The 18,808-nt window shown below is 39.9% G+C and overlaps 2 protein-coding genes across 7 annotated transcripts in view; both read left to right on the forward strand.

The window, feature by feature from the left end:
- Nucleotides 1-5,635, forward strand: part of UBE4A (ubiquitination factor E4A) — a 32,810-nt gene extending 27,175 nt beyond the window's left edge. For all 6 annotated transcript variants that reach the window (XM_037505366.2, XM_054693136.1, XM_037505368.2 and 3 more), the window contains 2 exons: nucleotides 509-666; nucleotides 2,705-5,635. In XM_037505366.2, coding sequence (XP_037361263.1) covers nucleotides 509-666; nucleotides 2,705-2,831 — 285 coding nt within the window. In that variant the 3' untranslated portion in view covers nucleotides 2,832-5,635. The remainder of the gene's footprint in view (nucleotides 1-508; nucleotides 667-2,704) is intronic.
- A 2,161-nt stretch (nucleotides 5,636-7,796) lies between these two features.
- Nucleotides 7,797-14,158, forward strand: ATP5MG (ATP synthase membrane subunit g). Its single transcript, XM_037505372.2, has 3 exons — nucleotides 7,797-7,929; nucleotides 12,140-12,300; nucleotides 13,961-14,158. The coding sequence occupies exons 1-3, from the start codon at nucleotides 7,878-7,880 to the stop codon at nucleotides 14,057-14,059; spliced, it is 312 nt and encodes a 103-aa protein (XP_037361269.1). The 5' UTR covers nucleotides 7,797-7,877; the 3' UTR covers nucleotides 14,060-14,158.
- The last annotated feature ends 4,650 nt before the right edge of the window (nucleotides 14,159-18,808 follow it).

The following is an 18,808-nucleotide window of genomic DNA, read 5'->3' on the forward strand; positions in this document are numbered from 1 at the left end:
TATACCCATTTCCAGTCATGATTTCTAGCAGTTGAGCCAAATAGAATTTTCAGAGTTGGAGCTGAATGCCAAACTTGCTCCTACAATGTCCATCTCGACTTGTTCTTGAGAAAATAAATCTGACAATTGTCATTTCACTGTAAAGTGTTTTTTTTTTTGAAGGTTTATTTATTTATGCATACAAGAACTGAGGTACAGGCCAGATGTGTGGGGGCTGAGAAGATTCACCAGAGACAGAGTGGGGAACAGAACAGGCAGATTGACTGAAATACACTGCTGAGGGAAGCAGCAGGCGAGTCAGGAGAGGTCTACTGCGCCATGTGGGTCACCTCCCTGCCAGGGATCAAACTTATGCTGCAGTGACTACAGATTGCTTCATAGGTTGCGTCCTTACCCCTTGTGCCACCAGGGAAGCCCTGTAAAGTTTGTTAATGATGAAGGTATAGTTGTTAGTCATTCTGATTTCAGTTGCTCTGTAAATTCACCTTAACTGATGTTTTGTGCTCAGTCTCTAGCAGACCTGCAGCAACAGGAAGAGGAGACATATGCAGATGCCTGTGATGAGTTCCTGGATCCCATCATGAGCACCCTGATGTCTGACCCTGTGGTACTTCCGTCTTCCAGAGTCACTGTGGATAGATCCACCATTGCCAGACATTTGCTCAGGTATACCAGCCTCCAAAATCAGCCTCAAGAACACACATGTTTGTTTGTTTGCTGTAATCTTCTTCCTTTTATTTTTAAAGATTTATTTATTTATGCATACAAGAACTGGAGTACAGGCCAGAGATGCGGGGGGTGAGAGGATTCACCAGAGACACAGTGGGGAACAGAACATGTGGATTAACTGAAATACACTGCTGAGGGGAGCAGCGAGCGAGATAGGAGAGGTCTGCTGTGCCATGTGGGTAGTTTTATAGGTTGTGTCTTAACCCCTTGCACCACCAGGGAGGCCCTACTGTCATCTTTTTCTCCCAGACAAAGCACTAGGCACCTAATAAGTGTCCCGTATTGTTGATTTATTAATATGTTGAGTAGGCTTTGATGGAGGTATGTCATTTGATTTTTAAAGATTTAAACATCCAAAATAAGAAACCCTGTTAAGAAATACTGGCTCTAGGCCTCCCTGGTGGCTCAGGGGGTTAAGCACAACACTTAATGAAGCAATCCGCAGCCTCTGCAGCACGTGTTCAATCCCCAGCTGGCCACAGAGCAACCTACATGGCGCATCAGACCTTTCCTGCCTCGCCCACTGCTCCCCTCAGCAGTGTATTTCAGTCAGTCTGCCTGTTCTGTTTTTTACTCTGTCTCTGGTGAATCCTCTCACCCCCTGCACCTCTGGCCTGTACCCCAGCTCTTGTATACATAAATAAATAAATCTTCCCCCAAAAAAAGAAAGAAAGAATTCTGGCTCTAATCTTACCTCCTCCTTCCTTAAGAAAGGAAGGAATAGGGCCTCCCCGGTGGCGCAGCGGTTGAGCGCTGGGTTGCAAAGCGGCCCGCAGCCTCTACAGCGCCGGTTCGATCCCTGGCTGCTCCCTGGCCACCGGAAGAGGGTCCCATATGGCGCAGACCTCTCCTGCCGCCCACTGCTCCCCTCAGCAGTGTACTTCGGTCCTTCTGCCTGCTCTGCTCCCCGCTCTGGCTCTGGTGAATTCTCTCACCCTCCTGCACTTCTGACTGTACCTAGTGCTTGTATAAATAAAAATAAATCTAATAATAAAAAAAAAAAAAAGCTTTAAAAAAAAAAAAAAAAAAAAAAAGGAAGGAATAACTATCACTACATATCAAACTATCACTACATATCACTGATATCAAATCATATCAGTCTCAAATATAAGTTAACTTCAAGTTGTTTCAATGTTACTTTAGCTGTAAAAATAGAAAGCATTAGTTTGTTTTTTTAGTTCATGTTTTACACTGTATTCAGCATAGGAGTTAACCCACATTCTACTGCTGCTGTACTCGGCCATGATGACCATGAGTTTTCCTTAGCCTGTCCACTCTTTTAAGCTTTAGATAGAAATAGGTGCTAAGAGGCTCTGCCCATTTAAAATCCAGTTATATAAATTTATCCAAATTTAAGGAAATAAAGTATTATAAATATGAAAAGATCTTTCTACTTTATGGCATTTGGCATTACGCATTCACTACATGCAAGCTGCCTTGCTAGGTGATATGTCTTTTCCAATGTGTCAAATGAAAATTTATATTTGTCATGGCCTCAGACTACAGAGAGAAGATATATCAGTCCTTAAAGTCTGTTACAAATCCTTTTCCTGTAGGAAATCATAATGTACATTTACTTGTATAACAATCAACTAACTAAATCAAGTGTCAGTGTATAAGACTTTCTTCTTTAATATGTTAAACAGTTTCTGAGAATCTATTACTAAAACTACAAATAGCTCTTTAATGCTAACATGAATGTAAAGGGAAATCAGATCAAATATCTGGACAGCCATGTTGAGATAAAGTTTGTATAGAAGCAGAGAGACAAAGCTGAATATTCTTTAAAGAAAATGAAAAAAAGTGTGAATCACTCTCATCACATTCTTTCTAACTTCAAGTCAGTACATGAGTCAATGTTATAATGCACTCAGTAGCTTCGGTCTTAAAGTGAGATGTCCAGGTATACTATTTTTGGCTTAGGATGTAGGCTTTATAGAAATAACCCCATTTTCCTTTCTCTCTTTTGTCCCAGTGACCAAACAGATCCCTTTAACCGTAGTCCCCTCACCATGGACCAGATCCGGCCAAACACAGAACTCAAAGAAAAAATCCAACGATGGCTCGCAGAGAGGAAACAACAAAAGGAGCAACTTGAATAAATACTGTGAACTAAACAAACCAAAACCAACCCCAGAGTGTAGATAAACAGTTGTTTGTGGTTTCTCGCTTTATGATTTTGTTCTTTACCTTTTTCTTTTTTTTTTTCCACCCCCACTAAATTCAAGAACTGCTCTTGTTCAAATTATGATAATTAAGATTCCTAAGAACTTTACATTGCTCTCCTGGCTTACAGGAAATTATACTTAGTATAGATTCACCAAGTCTAGAAATCATCACTAATTTTTACCCTTTGTTCTCTCTTCCTATTGTTTCTTCCTTTTCCTACCTTATATTAACTTCAATTACTAAGACTTCCTGCCACCTTACTATTTTTCTTCTAAGAACTCAGACTTCTTTGGTGAGCATTGCTTTTAAGTATATGATGTCATATATTTCATCTGACATCATTCAGCTGATATCATCAGGAAGTCCTGTGTTATCAAGGTCCTCATGACCTCAGCCCTTTTCCTTGTTACAGCTCTGTAATGTTAAAGAATTACCTTGATGTCTGAGTAGATTTTTGAATAAGATGGTAGATGAGATGGAGGAAAGAATGAATCTTACGCAACTTCTGTTGGTAGCTCTTAATACTGTGTCTAATTCAGAGACACTCAGAGACAAACACTCTCCCATGGGGTTGTCATTATCACAGAAAACTTAGCCCTACATTATTTCTAGGAAGACTAGTAAGTCAAACTTGCAGTTTTGACACTTTATTGAAAAAATTCTGAGGCAAGAGAATAAAGGAGGCTCTTGGGCCCATGTTATATTATGGAAATCTGTTGCAAAATGGACTAGGCTTGAGTTGAAGAGTAAGACAACAAATTTTGTAACCATGAAAAATGTTATTTTAAAACACTGATGTCAATAGTATATCAATATAGATAGATATACACCATGTGCTTTCTTATATTGGTCTAGTATAAACTGAGTGCCACTTTATATTGTCTCTTCCATGGTAAGATGTATGCAGTGTGTAGCCATATTTATTAACACACTCATTCTAGACAAAATTCTGAAGCTATAAAATGTATATAGTTCATGTTTGTTTGGGCTTGTGATCTGATCTAAGTGCTGCTTCTAACTCAGCCTTAGCTGATCAATTAACAATGTAGGAATTTGAGCACAACCTTGTCCACAAGCCATTTTTAATATCCACTTGCCCCCCCCACATAAGAAGTAGGTGGGCCCCACTTTTACAAGTTGAACTTGATCTTCCTGGTCAATTACACAGCTTAACATGCTGAATGAGGCATGTTGCCCTATGAACTGTCTATATCACTATCCCTCAAAGTCCAAAATTGTCATAAATGCAAGAAAAGTTGTATGATCTAGAAACAGGGGTCTTTGCGTCATTTAGAGGATGTTATTGTTAACCATAGCTTCAACCAGATAAGATGGTAGTTCTATGTTATTCCAACATAAGTTGCTATAAGCAGTCCTTTATGTGTTTTCGATGGTATCAGCTGAAAAGTTCAAATCAGAGAACAATCCACACTAGATGTAAAGTAGATGTTGTCTGTGGCTATGCTTATAAATGAAAAAGGAAGTCTAAGACTTTTGCAAATACCAGAATGTAAGATATTAATTCAGTGTGTTCCCTGGGTCTTTAATGTGTGGTTTGGTAAGATTTATTTGTTTTCTTTAAATGAGCATTTCATATTTATTATCCTTCTCTGAGAATGAACTGTATAGAAAATAATAAGCTTCTACCTATTTGCATTTATCTTCCAAACTGAATCTGATAGGATGTTTTCATTTGGGGAAGCCAAGAGTTTTATAAGAGAAAATTGGAGGAAAAATGGGCACAAAATCTCAGAAGGCAGCTGTTCCTAGCAGCTTTCTAGTTAACAACCTCAATGCTGCCTCTAGTATCTATGTGTTCTACTTCTGTATTTAGTCTTCAAATTGTAAGCCTATTCTGGCAAGCTTTTTTTTATTTTTTAAGCTCTTTTCCTGAAACTTTCTATGAATGGCTGTGGCACCATTAATGCTGCTGAATATCTTTAAACTCACCACAAAAGCAAGTGCATAGCTTAAGGCCACTATTGGTAAGGAAACCAAGTGTCCTCTGTGCCTTTTTTCTTTCCTTAAAGTAATCTAGGAACATCCCAAAAATGAGACTTAAAAAAAATTATCTTGGTACAACAGTGCATAAATGCACTTGGAAGCTTGAAGAGGTGTTTTGTTTTTCTGGAACTCAGAAGCAGCTCCAAATCTGTTACAGCAGAATTTCTGACAAACCTAGTTTTATGTGTTGGCTTTGCTGGAGTATGATGGGAAAATGAAGACTCTCTAATTAGCTCTAGTATTGCTTACCAAGAAGGTAATACTAAACTTGGAAAATTATTTAAGTGGCTTTACCAAGCAATCTAGGTTTGTGTTCTTTTAATACAGTTTTTAATAGGTCTGAGAAAACTGAAAGAAACTTTAAAGGTTTTTAATGTTGCAGGTGAAGGTGCCGGTTGCTATTTGGTATCACGCTACAAAAGCTTCATTACTTTATTTGATGCTGGTTGCTAAGCAGCCACTGCACAGAGCATAAGTCTACTGGGTACCTTTGCAAGTCAGAGGCTGATGCTGCACAGTTGATGTTACCTGAGGAAATAATGCACATGTTCTAACTACTAAACAGGAAAAGAATCTAGAAACAAAATGAAGAGCAAAACAAAAAGGTGGACTGAAATAAAACTTGATCAACAAGTGTATTTTGAAACATTCCAGGAAGGTTACTTCTAGTCAAACTTGCCTGGGGGTGTTTGTTCAAAAACTTGTATTTAATAAATGAACACCTGACTTAAAACCTTTGTTATCACTCCATTTGTTACAGCATTAAAAGCTAATGGCTTTTAAGATTTAGAAATCCCTCTGAAAATGTAGCAGACTCTGCCCTTCACTTTTTAAGGTATTATCACATGTATGTGGCTTGGCTGCCTTATCATGCTTCTGAACCCTGAAATTACCTTCAGAAGATGAGCCTTGGGGCATGTTTTTTCCTAATCAATTCACTTGTGGCTTTTTTTTTCTTTTTTAAAGATTTATGTATTTATGTAAACAAGAGCTGGAGTGTAGGCCAGGTGTGCGGGAGTGAAAGGATTTACCAGAGACAGAATGGGGAGCAGAACAGGCAGGTCTAGTGAAATACACTGCTGAGGGGAGCAGCGGGCGAGACAGGTCTGCTGTGCCATGTGGGTTAGTTCTCTGGCCAGGGCTCGAACTCATGCCACAGAGGCTAGCAGTAGTTTAATAGAGCTGTGCCTTTAACCCTTGCACCACCTGGGAGGCCCTGGCTTGACTCTTCCTTTTAAACTCCACATCTTGTATTTTAATCATTCCCCTTTCTTGCCTCTTGTTTCTATATCACTGCCATGCAAGACCTTAGATTAACCCAACATTCCCTCTGCTCCCACATTCCAGTTATAGGCCACTGTTAGAGAAAAATGACAATCTTGAGAGTGGAATGACACAAACATGTCTCTAACATTGCCCAACAATGCTGTGTGTTCAATAACTTCCAAAGTTGAACCTCTTAACTTCTTTTCACACTTAGATGACCTTGTCTTCACTGGAGACTTCAGAATTTCCATTTTCAAATTTTTCTCCCATCATTCTATCTTTGACCCTCCCACCATAGCAGGCTAATCTCGCCAACCTTCTTCCTGCTTCATCATGATCTTGTCATTCACAAGTCTATTCAATTTCTCCTTCAAATTCCACATCTCTATTTGTTTTTCAGACTTGTATTCCTCCTTCAAAGTCATTTATTCTGCTTCTATCCAGTTTTTGGAAACTCTTCTAGCTGATGTTTCCATAACGCTAAATTAACTTTTCATCCTAATTTGACTCCTCTGGAATATTGGACAGCTGATTTGCTCCTACACTAAAACGCTGCCCTAGGCGCCTTAATACCACTAATTTTTTTTTCTAGCTCTATAACTTTTCCACCAGTTTTACTTTTCAGGCTTCTCCAGGGTACCTAACTTACACTGCTTTTCTTATCATCTGCAACTTGGCAATATATGTCTTTTCTCCCATTCATATTACATTAGAAAGTTGTTTGGTTTTTTTTTTTTAAAGATTTATTTATGCTTACATTGGATAGTTACCACCTTTGCATATACCTGTTCTGTGATACATTAACTCAAGTGTTCCCTCTAAGAAATCATCACAGGTCAGCACCACGCTTAATATATTGATGCCCCTTCTCTGTTTATATTGCTTCTTCAGATCCCAATCCTACCACTCACTAGCTTTGTGGCCATTTATCAATCCCAGTCTTAATGAGGACACTAAACCGGCTTTCTTTAAATTCTAAAATGCCTGGCAGATTGGAGGCCCTCAGAAAATGTTATTTTGTACCTCATATTTGTCGCTGATTAGGGAGTTAGGGAAACTGGATTCCAATCCTGATGTAGGATGCGGAATTACAAAAAATCAGCTGAGGAAAGACACAGGTCTGAGTCAGATGACAAGTTGGGAGGCGCCTGACCTGCCTGCCCTTCACATTACATGTTTGACCTAGGTCCCTGTCTGCGTTTGTAAGACGATCGCGGTGTCCTGCAAAAAAAAAATCTCAGCGACGCCTTCCAGCTCTCATTCCCCACGTTGTTTCAGAAAAACTGCGAAAGCACTCAACGTATTTAAAAAAAAAAAAAAAAAAAAAAAAGGTGGGATGGGGGGGTAGGGAGAGGGCGGGCGCACAGCAAGCACGGCAGGCTAACGACGCATGCGCCCTTCCGCCAAACCTTGGCCTTCCGGGCCTCCATGTGCGGCTGCCCAGAGAAATGCCTGTTTCTGTGCGGAATCCCACTGTTCTCGAGGCAGCCTCTACTATTACCTTTTCATGTCCACTTTCTCCTCTGTGGCTGGAAAAAAAATAAACTTACCGCCTGGATTGCCGAAAGCTAGGAGGTCACCTTAACATCTGGGACCGGCGCAGAAAAGGGAGCCCTGACCTTGGGCGCGCCAAGGGTCCTGAGGCGGGTCCTTCCCGAGGGTGACATTCAGCGGGCCGTTCGGGGCCGCGGACTCTCCAGGCTAGAGCCATGGCCCAGTTTGTCCGTAACCTCGCGGAGAAGGGCCCGGCGCTGGTAAATGGTGAGTGCGGCGTCGGACAACCGAGGCAGGCGCGCAGGCGGCGCGGGGGCCTGCGGGGGCCTGCACGGGCCTGAGGGGACGACGGGCTGTGGTAACCTGCGGCGCGGTCTGAAGGGGGGATGGAGGGAAGAGGAGGCTGGTGTGGGGCTGCTGTGGCGGTGCGCTCGCCCGGCCGGCGCTGGGGTTCTCTCTCCAGCCTAGACCTTCTGAATTCTACCTACCACTGCGAAGGGAGTGTGAAGAAGTCCAGAGTTGCCAAGCAGCAGCCGCCATTACGCCGTTTTAGGTCTTAGAATAAGGAACATGGAGGGCGTGTGGCTCTGCTAGGAAAACGAAGGAAAGGAGGGCAGAGACTTGTGAAAGTACCAAAAATCGACCTCTTGAGGTTGTCTGGTTCTCAGTACAGTAATTTGGAAGCGTAAAGAAATTTGTAAGGGTGAGTGAACTCTTTAAAGCTGACTTTACTTTCTGTCCTGGCCGCCTTCTTGAGAGACTTTTCCTTTAATTTGAGTAGACGAAATTGTAATTTATGGACGGGTATCCCTGCCCCCGTAAGCATAGAAAGGGATTGGTGTAAACAGTGATTTTTATAGCTTAGCTTTATTGGGGTTTTTCCGTTTGAAAAAAAACCTGAGCCTCACTAATACTTCATGAAGAACAACCCAGAATAGTCACGGCCGTGAGTAGTAGCCCATTCTATCACTTGTCTCCGGAAATGACTTGATTCGACTTGCTGTAGTTTTGTAAATGGTTGAAGCGCAGATCTCTAAATAGCTTTCGTGCAAATTTGATTTTGAAATGTGAGTAGAATGTTTTTTATGCATGTAATACTTTGGAACCTATTTTAGTGTGATTGGTATTTTCTTATTCTCCCTGTCTTCCAGCAGCTGAACAGTGAGTTAATTGAAGCCCTTACAATGCCAGATACTATAAATACTTGATTTTCTCCTCCTGCAGAACCCCACACAGTCTGCTAGTTTACAGTTTCCCAAAGAACTTAATTTAGCATTTTTACTATGATCACGAAGCTAATTGTTATGGTAAAGTGCTTAAATTTTACATAGAGAAGGTGTATCTGCTTCATACTTTGGACTTCGTGGATGAACTGAGGCAAAATTATTTAAATTACAAGGAGATCTTACCCCCCCCTTGGCTTTTACATTTTTAGGTGGTGCATGTGGAGGAATTGCAAACTAATTTTAATAATAAAATCCAAAGTAAAAGCAAAATGAAAATTTTTATTATGAAATGTGTAAACCTTTTGCTCCATTATTGCGAATAGCTGAAAGGTAACAGTTGTCATTCTTTCAGAAGTACTCAAAAAGGAGAACTCAAGGGGAGCCGGAATGTTAAAATGATTATATGCTTTACTTTACAACATAACTAGGTGTATTAATGTGATTGTTAAGTATCTACTAAAAATTCCTGGGCACAGGAAAGGCCCAAAGAAGCTTACAAAAATAAGTGATTTTACCCCCAGAAAGATGGAGAGTCTTTTTTTTCCTCCCTGCTTACTAAACTTAATACTTTACTTGGATTTCACCCATTTTTCCATTAATCGATTTCTGTTCCAGAAGCCAATTCACAATCCCATGTTGCATGGAGTTGTCAGTCTCCCTAGTTACCTCTGTGAGTTTACCTAATCTTACCTTACAGTTTACCAACCTTTCCTTACATGACTTTGACAGTCTTATGGTTTCTATATAAGTATCTGTCTAGGTACCCTATAAGATGTTCCCCAATTTGGATATGTCTCTCTTTCTCATGACTTGTCTGGAACTGTGTGTTTTGAGAAAGAATATCTCAAAAGTGAAATGCCCTAGTCACATATCAGGATGTATGTGATACCCATATAACAGCACATGGTTAAGGTAGTGTTCACCAAGTTTCTCCACTGTAAAATTACTATTTTTTCCTTTTCCAGACTCTATTTTTTAGAAACAAGTAACCAAGTCTAGCCCAAGGGGGAGGAGGGGGAGAGAAGAGGGGAGGCGTGACAGCTGCCACATTAGAGAATTCGATTTCCTGTAGGAGGGAGTATCTCCTTATATTTAAATGTAATTCTTCCATGAGAAAGATTCGCCATCTCTTCCCCATTTATTCAGTCATTTAATGTATGGGCTCATTCAAGTATATTTATCTCATACCTCACACCTCCAATAATATGTTATACTTACTTTCTCCCTCAGATCATTCCAACCTTGACCATTGAGAACTCTTCTGTTGGTACCTCCATCCCTTTGACATACCCCTTCATTTTCTGGTACTACAATCTGCTTCAGACTCCTGTTGTATTTTATCCTGCCTCAACCTTAGAATCAACCATATTCCCAAGCAACCTACTGCTATAGTTTGAAACTATGATCAAAGAAAGCACTGAATATGTTTTTTGCTACTGAAGTATCTTTTCTTCCAGACCCTCTAACTTTACAAGACAGTGTGTGTGTGTGTGTTTACACGTATATATACATGCATGTAATTGTTTCTGTAGCTTTCCGTGTGTGTGTGTATGTATTCAACCATGAGTTTGTGTTAATATCTGCAAATCTAATTCAGTACCACAGGATTTATCCTTGCTTTTCTTATCTATTTGTAACTTTCCACTTCTGCAACCTGGCTCCGATATCCACCACTCATTACTTACGTTTTGTTCATTACTTGTATACATGTGAAGCAGTTTTCAAACTTTTTTTTTTAAGATTTATTTATTTTTATACAAGAATTGGGGTACAGGCCAGAGATGCAGGGGTTGAGGGGTGAGAGGATTCACCAGAGACAGCAGGGAACAGAACAGGCAGACAGACTGACTGAAGTACACTGCTGAGGGAGCTGCAGGCGAGATAGGAGAGGTCTGTCCCGCCATGTGGGTTTCTCCCTGGCCAGCTGGGAATCGAACTCATGCTGTAGTGGCTGCGGATTGCTTCATAAGTTGCATCTTAACCCCTGTGCCACCAGGGAGGCCTAGTTTTCAAACTTTTTAACCTGTAATCCCTGAAAAGCAAGATTACCAACTGAAGTACAATGTCTGTGTAATGATTTTAGGGACAGCTGGTTGACTGTTAGGCTTTTTGTACTTTTTTAAAGATTTATTTTATTTATGCATATAAGAGCAGGAGTGTCGGCCAGAGATGCAGGGGGAGAGAAAATTCACAGGAGACAGATTAGGGAGCAGAATGGGCAAATTGACTGAAATACACTTCTGAGGGGAGCAATGGACGAGACAGGAGAGGGCTGCTGCGCCATGTGGATTAGCTCCCTGAGCAGGGAACTTATGCTGCAGTGGCTGCAGATAGCTTCATAGTGCTGAGACGTAACCCCTTGTGCCACTAGGGAGGCCCCACACTTTGTACTTTTTGATAGTTCCATCTTATAGGCATAGTTCTATTTAGAACTGTGTCTTAGAGTATTGTGTCTGCTTAAAGATTTACCCATGGTGATGGCGATAGCAATTCTAAGAGTAGTGAAATAACCCAAATGCAGGCATTAATAGGAAAAGCACCAAAGCCTTCCATGATTGTCTTGGAACAATAGATACTTCATGGATATTTTAAAATTTGTGCAATTCTCTTTACATTTGTCTTTTAATTTTTTTTTAATAAAATACCTTTCTTATTGAATTTACTACCATAGTCTCATATCAACTCAAGTTAAGAATTTTTTTTCCTGAAATAGTAAATACCATGAGGAATTTTAGCTTGGTTATGGATTCAGGTTTTCACTGCTGTTAAGAATACATACAAGTCTGGTGTTTTATTTGGTGTTTTGAAGAAAGAGGAGCAGCAGTGCTTTTGTTAAAGATTTAATCCAACACATATACTGATGGAGATATCAAAAATTGATATAATTCCATCTGGATTTGTGGCCAATATTATGACAGATTTTAATCTCATTCTTAGGTTGCCATTCTACATAGCTCCTTTCTTCCCTTTCATACATGAAGTAACACTACTAGCTGGCCACTAGTGAAGTCCTGGCATAATTGAATGTGGCTTCCTGCCTGATTGAACTTCCCTGTGACACAGGTGTTTTGCATCTTTAAAAGCCTCTTGTTACCAGGGAGCAGCTTTGACTTTTCACACCGGGTGCACATTTGGTACAAACATTGAATGAATGTGATGCATGAATAAATATTTATGTCCAGCCCACACATCTGCTTCTTTTGGTCTCTGGTGAGTTCATCCTGGTTGTGTTGTTTTGTTTTGTTTTCCAGCTGCTGTGACTTACTCGAAACCTCGATTGGCCACATTTTGGAGCTATGCCAAGGTTGAGCTGGTTCCTCCAACCCCTGCTGAGATCCCTGCAGCTATTCAGAGCCTGAAAAAAATAGTCAATAGTGCTAAAACTGGTAGCTTCAAACAGCTCACAGTTAAGGTAACCATGGGCTAAATGAAAACGTATGTGTATAACAGAAAATGTGTTCTTTTGGGATTTTCCTGATTGTTTGATTAATATATGTATTTTCCAATGAGGCTGAAAACCAGTGTAATGAGAGGTAATCTTTCTTGAATGCTGAGAATATTTACCTTTCTAATTTCATTGTCTGGCTTGAAATAATTAGACTGTTTTATGTCTTCATTTCCTATTAGTCTTATAACAGAAGTGAAGGTTTTTTTAGTGGACACCTCTTTTCCTTTCCTGTTTGGTTAGTGTGCTAGAAGAGGCTGATTTTGCTAATTCTGTGCAGTTTTTCATTGTAGTCCTGAAACTGTCCCAATTCTGCCAAAAGATCTCCTGAACTATATCACAATCACACCCGTAACACTCAATATGGAAAATAAGAATACCAAATCCTAGCAAGCAGATAATATGATGTGAAGAGTTATTGAATTTCATAAAGATATACTCTGAAACTACAATTTAGATTTTATGGTGGCTCCCTTAATCCAACACAGAATATAAAAAGCCTAAATAAATTTTTGCTGGTTTTAGAACTGTATCCTGAAATGTAGTTATTTTTCAGGAAACTTATCTAATTTCAAGGGGGGAATTCACCCCCCGGGTGCTAAAAGTAAAAATGTCCAATTTTGTTGCGGAAAAGCTTTTTTTCCCTTTTCAACTAGAATTTCAAGATTTATATTTGTTCTTGCATGAAATGCTGCTTTGTAGAACCATATATATACTTTTCCTCTTTAGAGCAATAAAATACTGATCTGTGAAACTGAGTATTGAATACTTAAAAAGAGCTAAGCCAGGAGAAAATGGAACCAAATGATGTCTAAAGGGGGATAGACCCCTTCATCTACACATTTTCTTTGGCCAGACAGAAATTTCTGTTCAGAGACTTGCCTTTCCATAGCCATCCTTTCATATGAGTGCCCTGTCTAAATGTGTCAGCTATTTCCAGGATGTGGGTTGTTTTAGGACTCATAAAGTGTCTCATAAACTAATAATGAAAGGGTTAAGTCAGTTCAGGTCTTTAAAGAATGCTTTGAAAGAATTTATAAGCTCTGGACTACTTACCTTACATAATTGAAAGTTCAAGGGTTCTCAGCAATCGAACAACGTTAACATCAGTAATTCCTGACTTTGACTAAAACTATCCTCCAATTTGAATAGCATTCTTATATTCTTGTTACTTTATCCTGGAAAAGGATGGTTTTATTTATTTAAATTTTTTTGGGGGGGGATAATTTCAAACGTGTGAGGAAAATGTGCATTAATAGTTATGCTTTTGATATGTAACATTTAATATCCATACTAGAATTCATAGAAATTAATCAAATATCTTGTTTTTAAAAAAGAAATATCTCACTTTCTCAATGAAAGTACATTAAATTTATGTGGTTTAAAAATTAAATAGCTTGATGGTAAAATGTAGTAATGTTTACATTTGTAAGAAATATTTGACTTTTGAAAGGACTATTTTTAACTGGACGTGTACCTGTATTTATTTTATTTTGATATAACTGATAGATAATATTATTGGTTTCACTTGTACAACATAGTGATTAGATATGTGTATACATTGTGAAGTAATCACCACAAGTCTAGTTACCATCCGGTATTTTTTTTGTTTTGTTTTATTTTTCAGGAAGCTCTGCTGAACGGTTTGGTGGCCACTGAGGTGTGGATGTGGTTCTATGTTGGCGAGATCATAGGCAAGCGTGGGCTCATTGGCTATAATGTTTGAAGACCAATCTTTAACATCTGATTATATTTGGTTTACTGTTTGTGTATTCTTGGACCATGTGTGATCAGAAGGGTATTTGAATAAATGAATGTGTCAAAATGAATATTTTCTCTATCAAACACTAAATAGAAGGTGACAATTGCTCTTAGTATTAAGTTGGGTTGTTTTCTGCTTTAATGAATTTCTAAATGGCATGTCTCTACTTATCCTGAAGTTGGAAAGAATATGAATATATATACCAACCTGGTACATGTATATATGAGGATAACATTTTAATTTGAAGATTTGAAATACATATTTGACTTCACCTCCAGAAAATTAGGGGAAACAACTTTGAGAAAACTATACTTGAAGCAGTAGGAAAAATAGTACTACATGTCAAAGTGATGAAGTTAAATCACATCCACAGTATAAAGAATAGATTTTGGTTTCTGTTTGCTGAAATCCAAAATACTCCTTTTATAATAGCTATGTCTATAAATGTTGGGGTTTCTTGTCAACTTGAATAACTCTCCCTTCCCCCCAAAGAGAGCAGCAAGGTGGTATTCTGTGTGCTTTGTAACATTGACACTAGGTCAGAGTAAATGAAAGTCAGGATCCACTTTTTTTTTTTTTTTTTTTTTAAAGATTTACTTATTTATTCATACAAGAATTGGAGGCCAGAGGTGTGTGTTGGGGGGTGAGAGGATTCACCAGACAGTGAGGAACAGAGTTCATAATACTAAGAACAGGTGGACTGACTGAAACACACTGTTACGGGGAGCAGCAGGCAAGTCAGGAGAGGTCTGCTGCACCATGTGGGTATCTCCCTGGCCAGGGATTGAACTCGTGCTGCAGTGGCTGCAGATAGCTTCATAGGCTGTGTCTTAACCCCTTGCGCTACCAGGGATGCCCAGGATCCACATTTTTAATATGTTTCTATTATTAATCTGTCTGGTTTTATAATTTAATATCATTCTTGGGTCTAAAATAGTATATTTTGTCCTAACAAATAGAACTGACTGTTATCAGTCTCAAACCATTTTATTGAGAATATTATAGAAACTTACTCATTGGCTTTTGCCAGGAATCTTAAAATCTTTGAATGACTTATCGGTCTGTTTCTAAATCTATTATAACACTTGGCAGTACCAGCTGATGATAACCAAAAGATAATTGCACATTGGGAAAAAACATGGCTTACATTATAGTATTAATCCTTTTATAATACCAAACTTTCTTCTGGTCCATCCCATATTTACTCACTACATTTAGAACACTGCTATTTTAACCTAATAAAGAATACAGCTTTTCTAAGTGATAGGCCAGCCATCTCCATAGAGACTGCTACTATTCTGAAATATGAAGAAATACCTAATATAACTGTTTCTGTAATACACACAGGTGGTCAAAACTGAAACTTAAAGCATTTGGAACTCAAAACATACCATACTCAGCAAAAGCACTGATAAGGTATTGACTATAGTGATGATCTTCTGTGAGTTTCCCTTTCATGTACTCTTAATTTGCCCAGAAAACAAAGCAAATGTAAAAGTATGAGATAATTTAGCACTAATAAGAACTTAGAGAAACTTAGTTGATTCATGACATGTAATGTGATTTTTTTTAACCACGTGGTAACACCAGTAAGTTCTCAAAATAAACATTTACTACTCACTTCATTGCTACTTCCTCCTCCGCTGTACAGCACACCTCTGATTTATATGGTTAATAGTGCATGTACAGAGTTTTTGTAGATTAAAATAGCAGTGAGCTCCTTACAGTGGCCACTTGACTTTTCCTGTTACTTTTTTGCCCTTCTAAAACCCAAATGTCCTGTCTCCTAAAACTGTTGAGCCTAGCTCACTGCATTTGTTTGCCCCTGACAACTTCAGTATACCTCAGGTAGTCATTAAGCACCAATTCCCATGTCCAGCTTTAAGTCTTACCATCATCATATACCCACTTTCCCTGGTTGTTGCTGTAGAAACCAATATTCAGATCACCCATCTTTGTTGCTTGACTTTTCTCCTGCCTCACAGTTACTCTATGACTTCCATCTTAATTTTTTTTTTTAAGATTTATTTATGCATATAAGAGCTGGGGTACAGGCCAGAGATGCGGGGAGGGTGAGAGGATCCACCAGAGAGAGAGTGGGGAACAACAGGCAGACCGACTGAAGTACACTGCTGAGGGGAGCAGCGGGCGAGACAGGAGAGGTCTGCCTCGCCATATGGGTTTCTCCCTGGCTGGCCGGGGATTGAACTCATGCTGCAGAGGTTGTGGATTGCTTCATAGTGCAGTGCTTATCCCCTTGGGCCACCAGGGAGGCCCCATCTTAATTCTTGGCAATTTCAACATACATGGATAGGCAGCTTTCAGAGGATGGTCCCTGCATCACAGCAGCACCATCACTAGGGAACTTAGACATTAAAATTTCTGTTATATATAAAAACTCTTGAGGATGGACTCTGACAGTTTGTGTCTTACCTTGCTCTCCATGTAATTCTGATGCTTAAGTTTAAGACCCATTGGCATCGCTGACCCTTTCTATAAATCGGCCTTTCAGTTCCTTTGAAAATCCAATGATTGTGGCTTGCACCTTCCTTGGGCACTCATTCTCATATTACCAATTTGAACCACACCATAGTTTCAACTTCAAGCATTCCTCTCTGACCACCTGTTATCTTTTGAGCCCATTCCCTCTAATCTCAACTCTTAATTCATAGTCACCATTGCCTATCAATAAATTAATAACTAGCATCTCCATCACCTTCTCATTTCCTTCCTTACCCAACTTAGTATTCCATGGTGAATCATAATGACTCGCTTTAATATACCATCACCTTCCTTGCCTCTCTGTTGTCTCATTTGCTGTAACCACATCCTAACCTAAGTCGACCTCTATATTTGCACCCATGTAACTGAATGTGCCTGGAGGAAACAACCAAGGTGGTTAGTGTCACTTCAAATCAGAACCTAAAGAGAGCACTTAGTACTGCCTGACAATCATACTCTTTTTGGACATGATTACTTCTGTCAATAGACCACCTGGCTTCCTAGTTACCTCAGAAAATTGAAGCAAATAGAGAACTTCAATGTTCCCGTAACATCATCTACTCACCTACTATATCTGCATCCAGATGGGTACTTAGCTCCACCCTGCCTATGCTATATTACTTGTGCTCCTTTTTAAAGCCTTAACATCTTCCATTCCCATTAGATTTTTCATCTGCTTTGTTCTACAAATGTACACGTGCTGTGAATCTAACCAACCCTATATAACATCAGCTCCCTCTGCAGCAAAATACCTCAAAAATACCAATACACCTTGTCTCCAATTCTTGTCCTCTCTAACCAGTTCTAATCAGGTATTCATACTTTCCACTCCACAGAAATGGCTCATTTTGTTTTTTTAAAGATTTATTTATGCATACAAGAACTGGGGTGCCGGTCAGAGATGCAGGAAGTGAGAGGATTCACCAGAGACAGAGTGGGGAGCTGAACAGGCAGATTGAAATACACTGCTGAGGGGAGCAGCGGCAGACAGGAGAAGTCTGCTGTGCCTTGTGGGTCAGCTCCCTGACTTGACTGCTGGGGATCAAACTTAGTAGCTTGACAGCACTCTCTTTAACCCCTGCACCACCAGGTCCCTGGAAGGACCTCTTAAATGGCCTGCTTCCAAGATTGCCTGCCTACTCTCTATTCTTCACATAGTGATCCTATAAAGCAAGGTGTAAGTTATACCATGTCACTGCTCAGAATCTTTCAATGACTCCCACCTCAGATGTAAAGCTAAAATCCTTATAGTGGGGCCTCCCCGGTGGCACAAGGGGTTAAGCACAACACTATGAAGCTGTTTGCAGCCTTTGCAGCACAAGTTCCATCCCCATTTGCTCCTGATCCCCAGCCAGCCAGCCAGGGAGCAACCCACATGCTGCAGCAGACCTCTCTTCCCTGCTACTCCCCTCAGCAGTGTATTTCAGTCTATCTGCCTGTTCTCCCCACTCTTATCTCTGGTGAATCCTCTCACCCCACCCACCCTGCACCTCTGGCCTGTACCCCAGTTCTTATATGCATAAATAAATAATTCTTTTAATAAAAATGAAATCATTATAGTGGACTACAAGGCCCAAGAAGATCTGGCTTTCCCTTGCATCTCTGACCTCATCTCCTGCCTCTTTCCCGCTTTCTCCAACTGCGTCACAGCTCCCCTTGTTTTTCCTCAAACATACCAGGCAATTCCTGCTTTAACACTGATTGGTTCCTCAGTTTGAAATGCTCTTCCTCTAAATGCTACCAGGGTGCCTCCCTGGTGGTGCAGGGGTTAAAGACAAAGTGCTGTCAGGCTGCTGCCAGCCACTGCAGCACCAGTGAGTTCAATCCCCAGCTGGCCAGGGAGCTGGCCCACATGGAAAGGCAGACCTCTCCTGTGTTGCCCGCTGCTTCCCTCAGCAGTGTATTTCAATAGATCTGCCTGTTCTGCTCCTCACTTTCTGGTGAATTATCTTTAACCCCCCCACCCCCCACCTCTGGCTTATGCCACAGTTCTTGTATATATAAATAAATCTTTAAAAATAAATAAATATTACCAGGCCAGGCTCCCTCACCTCATTCAGTGTTTTCGGTGTGCATTTCCCCAATCACCCATATAAAATTGCAAGAAATATCTTTCCAAATATTCTTTTCCCTTACCCTCCTTTTTTTGCTCTGAAAGTTTCAACTTCTAGCAGTCTATATAATTTATTATTATATAACTATTATTGCTTA

The sequence above is a fragment of the Talpa occidentalis genome, unplaced genomic scaffold (assembly GCF_014898055.3).
Source record: "Talpa occidentalis isolate TD23 unplaced genomic scaffold, MPIMG_talOcc4v2.1 talOcc4.12, whole genome shotgun sequence".
In the NCBI taxonomy this organism is placed as follows: Eukaryota; Metazoa; Chordata; class Mammalia; order Eulipotyphla; family Talpidae; genus Talpa; species Talpa occidentalis.

Bases quoted from the DNA above. Each gene is read 5' to 3' on its own strand.
- ATP5MG (XM_037505372.2), top strand. From the start codon at position 7,878: ATGGCCCAGTTTGTCCGTAACCTCGCGGAGAAGGGCCCGGCGCTGGTA. The intron at 7,930-12,139 runs GTGAGTGCGGCG...TTTGTTTTCCAG, and splicing joins GGGCCCGGCGCTGGTAAATG to CTGCTGTGACTTACTCGAAA. The intron at 12,301-13,960 runs GTAACCATGGGC...TTTATTTTTCAG, and splicing joins TCAAACAGCTCACAGTTAAG to GAAGCTCTGCTGAACGGTTT.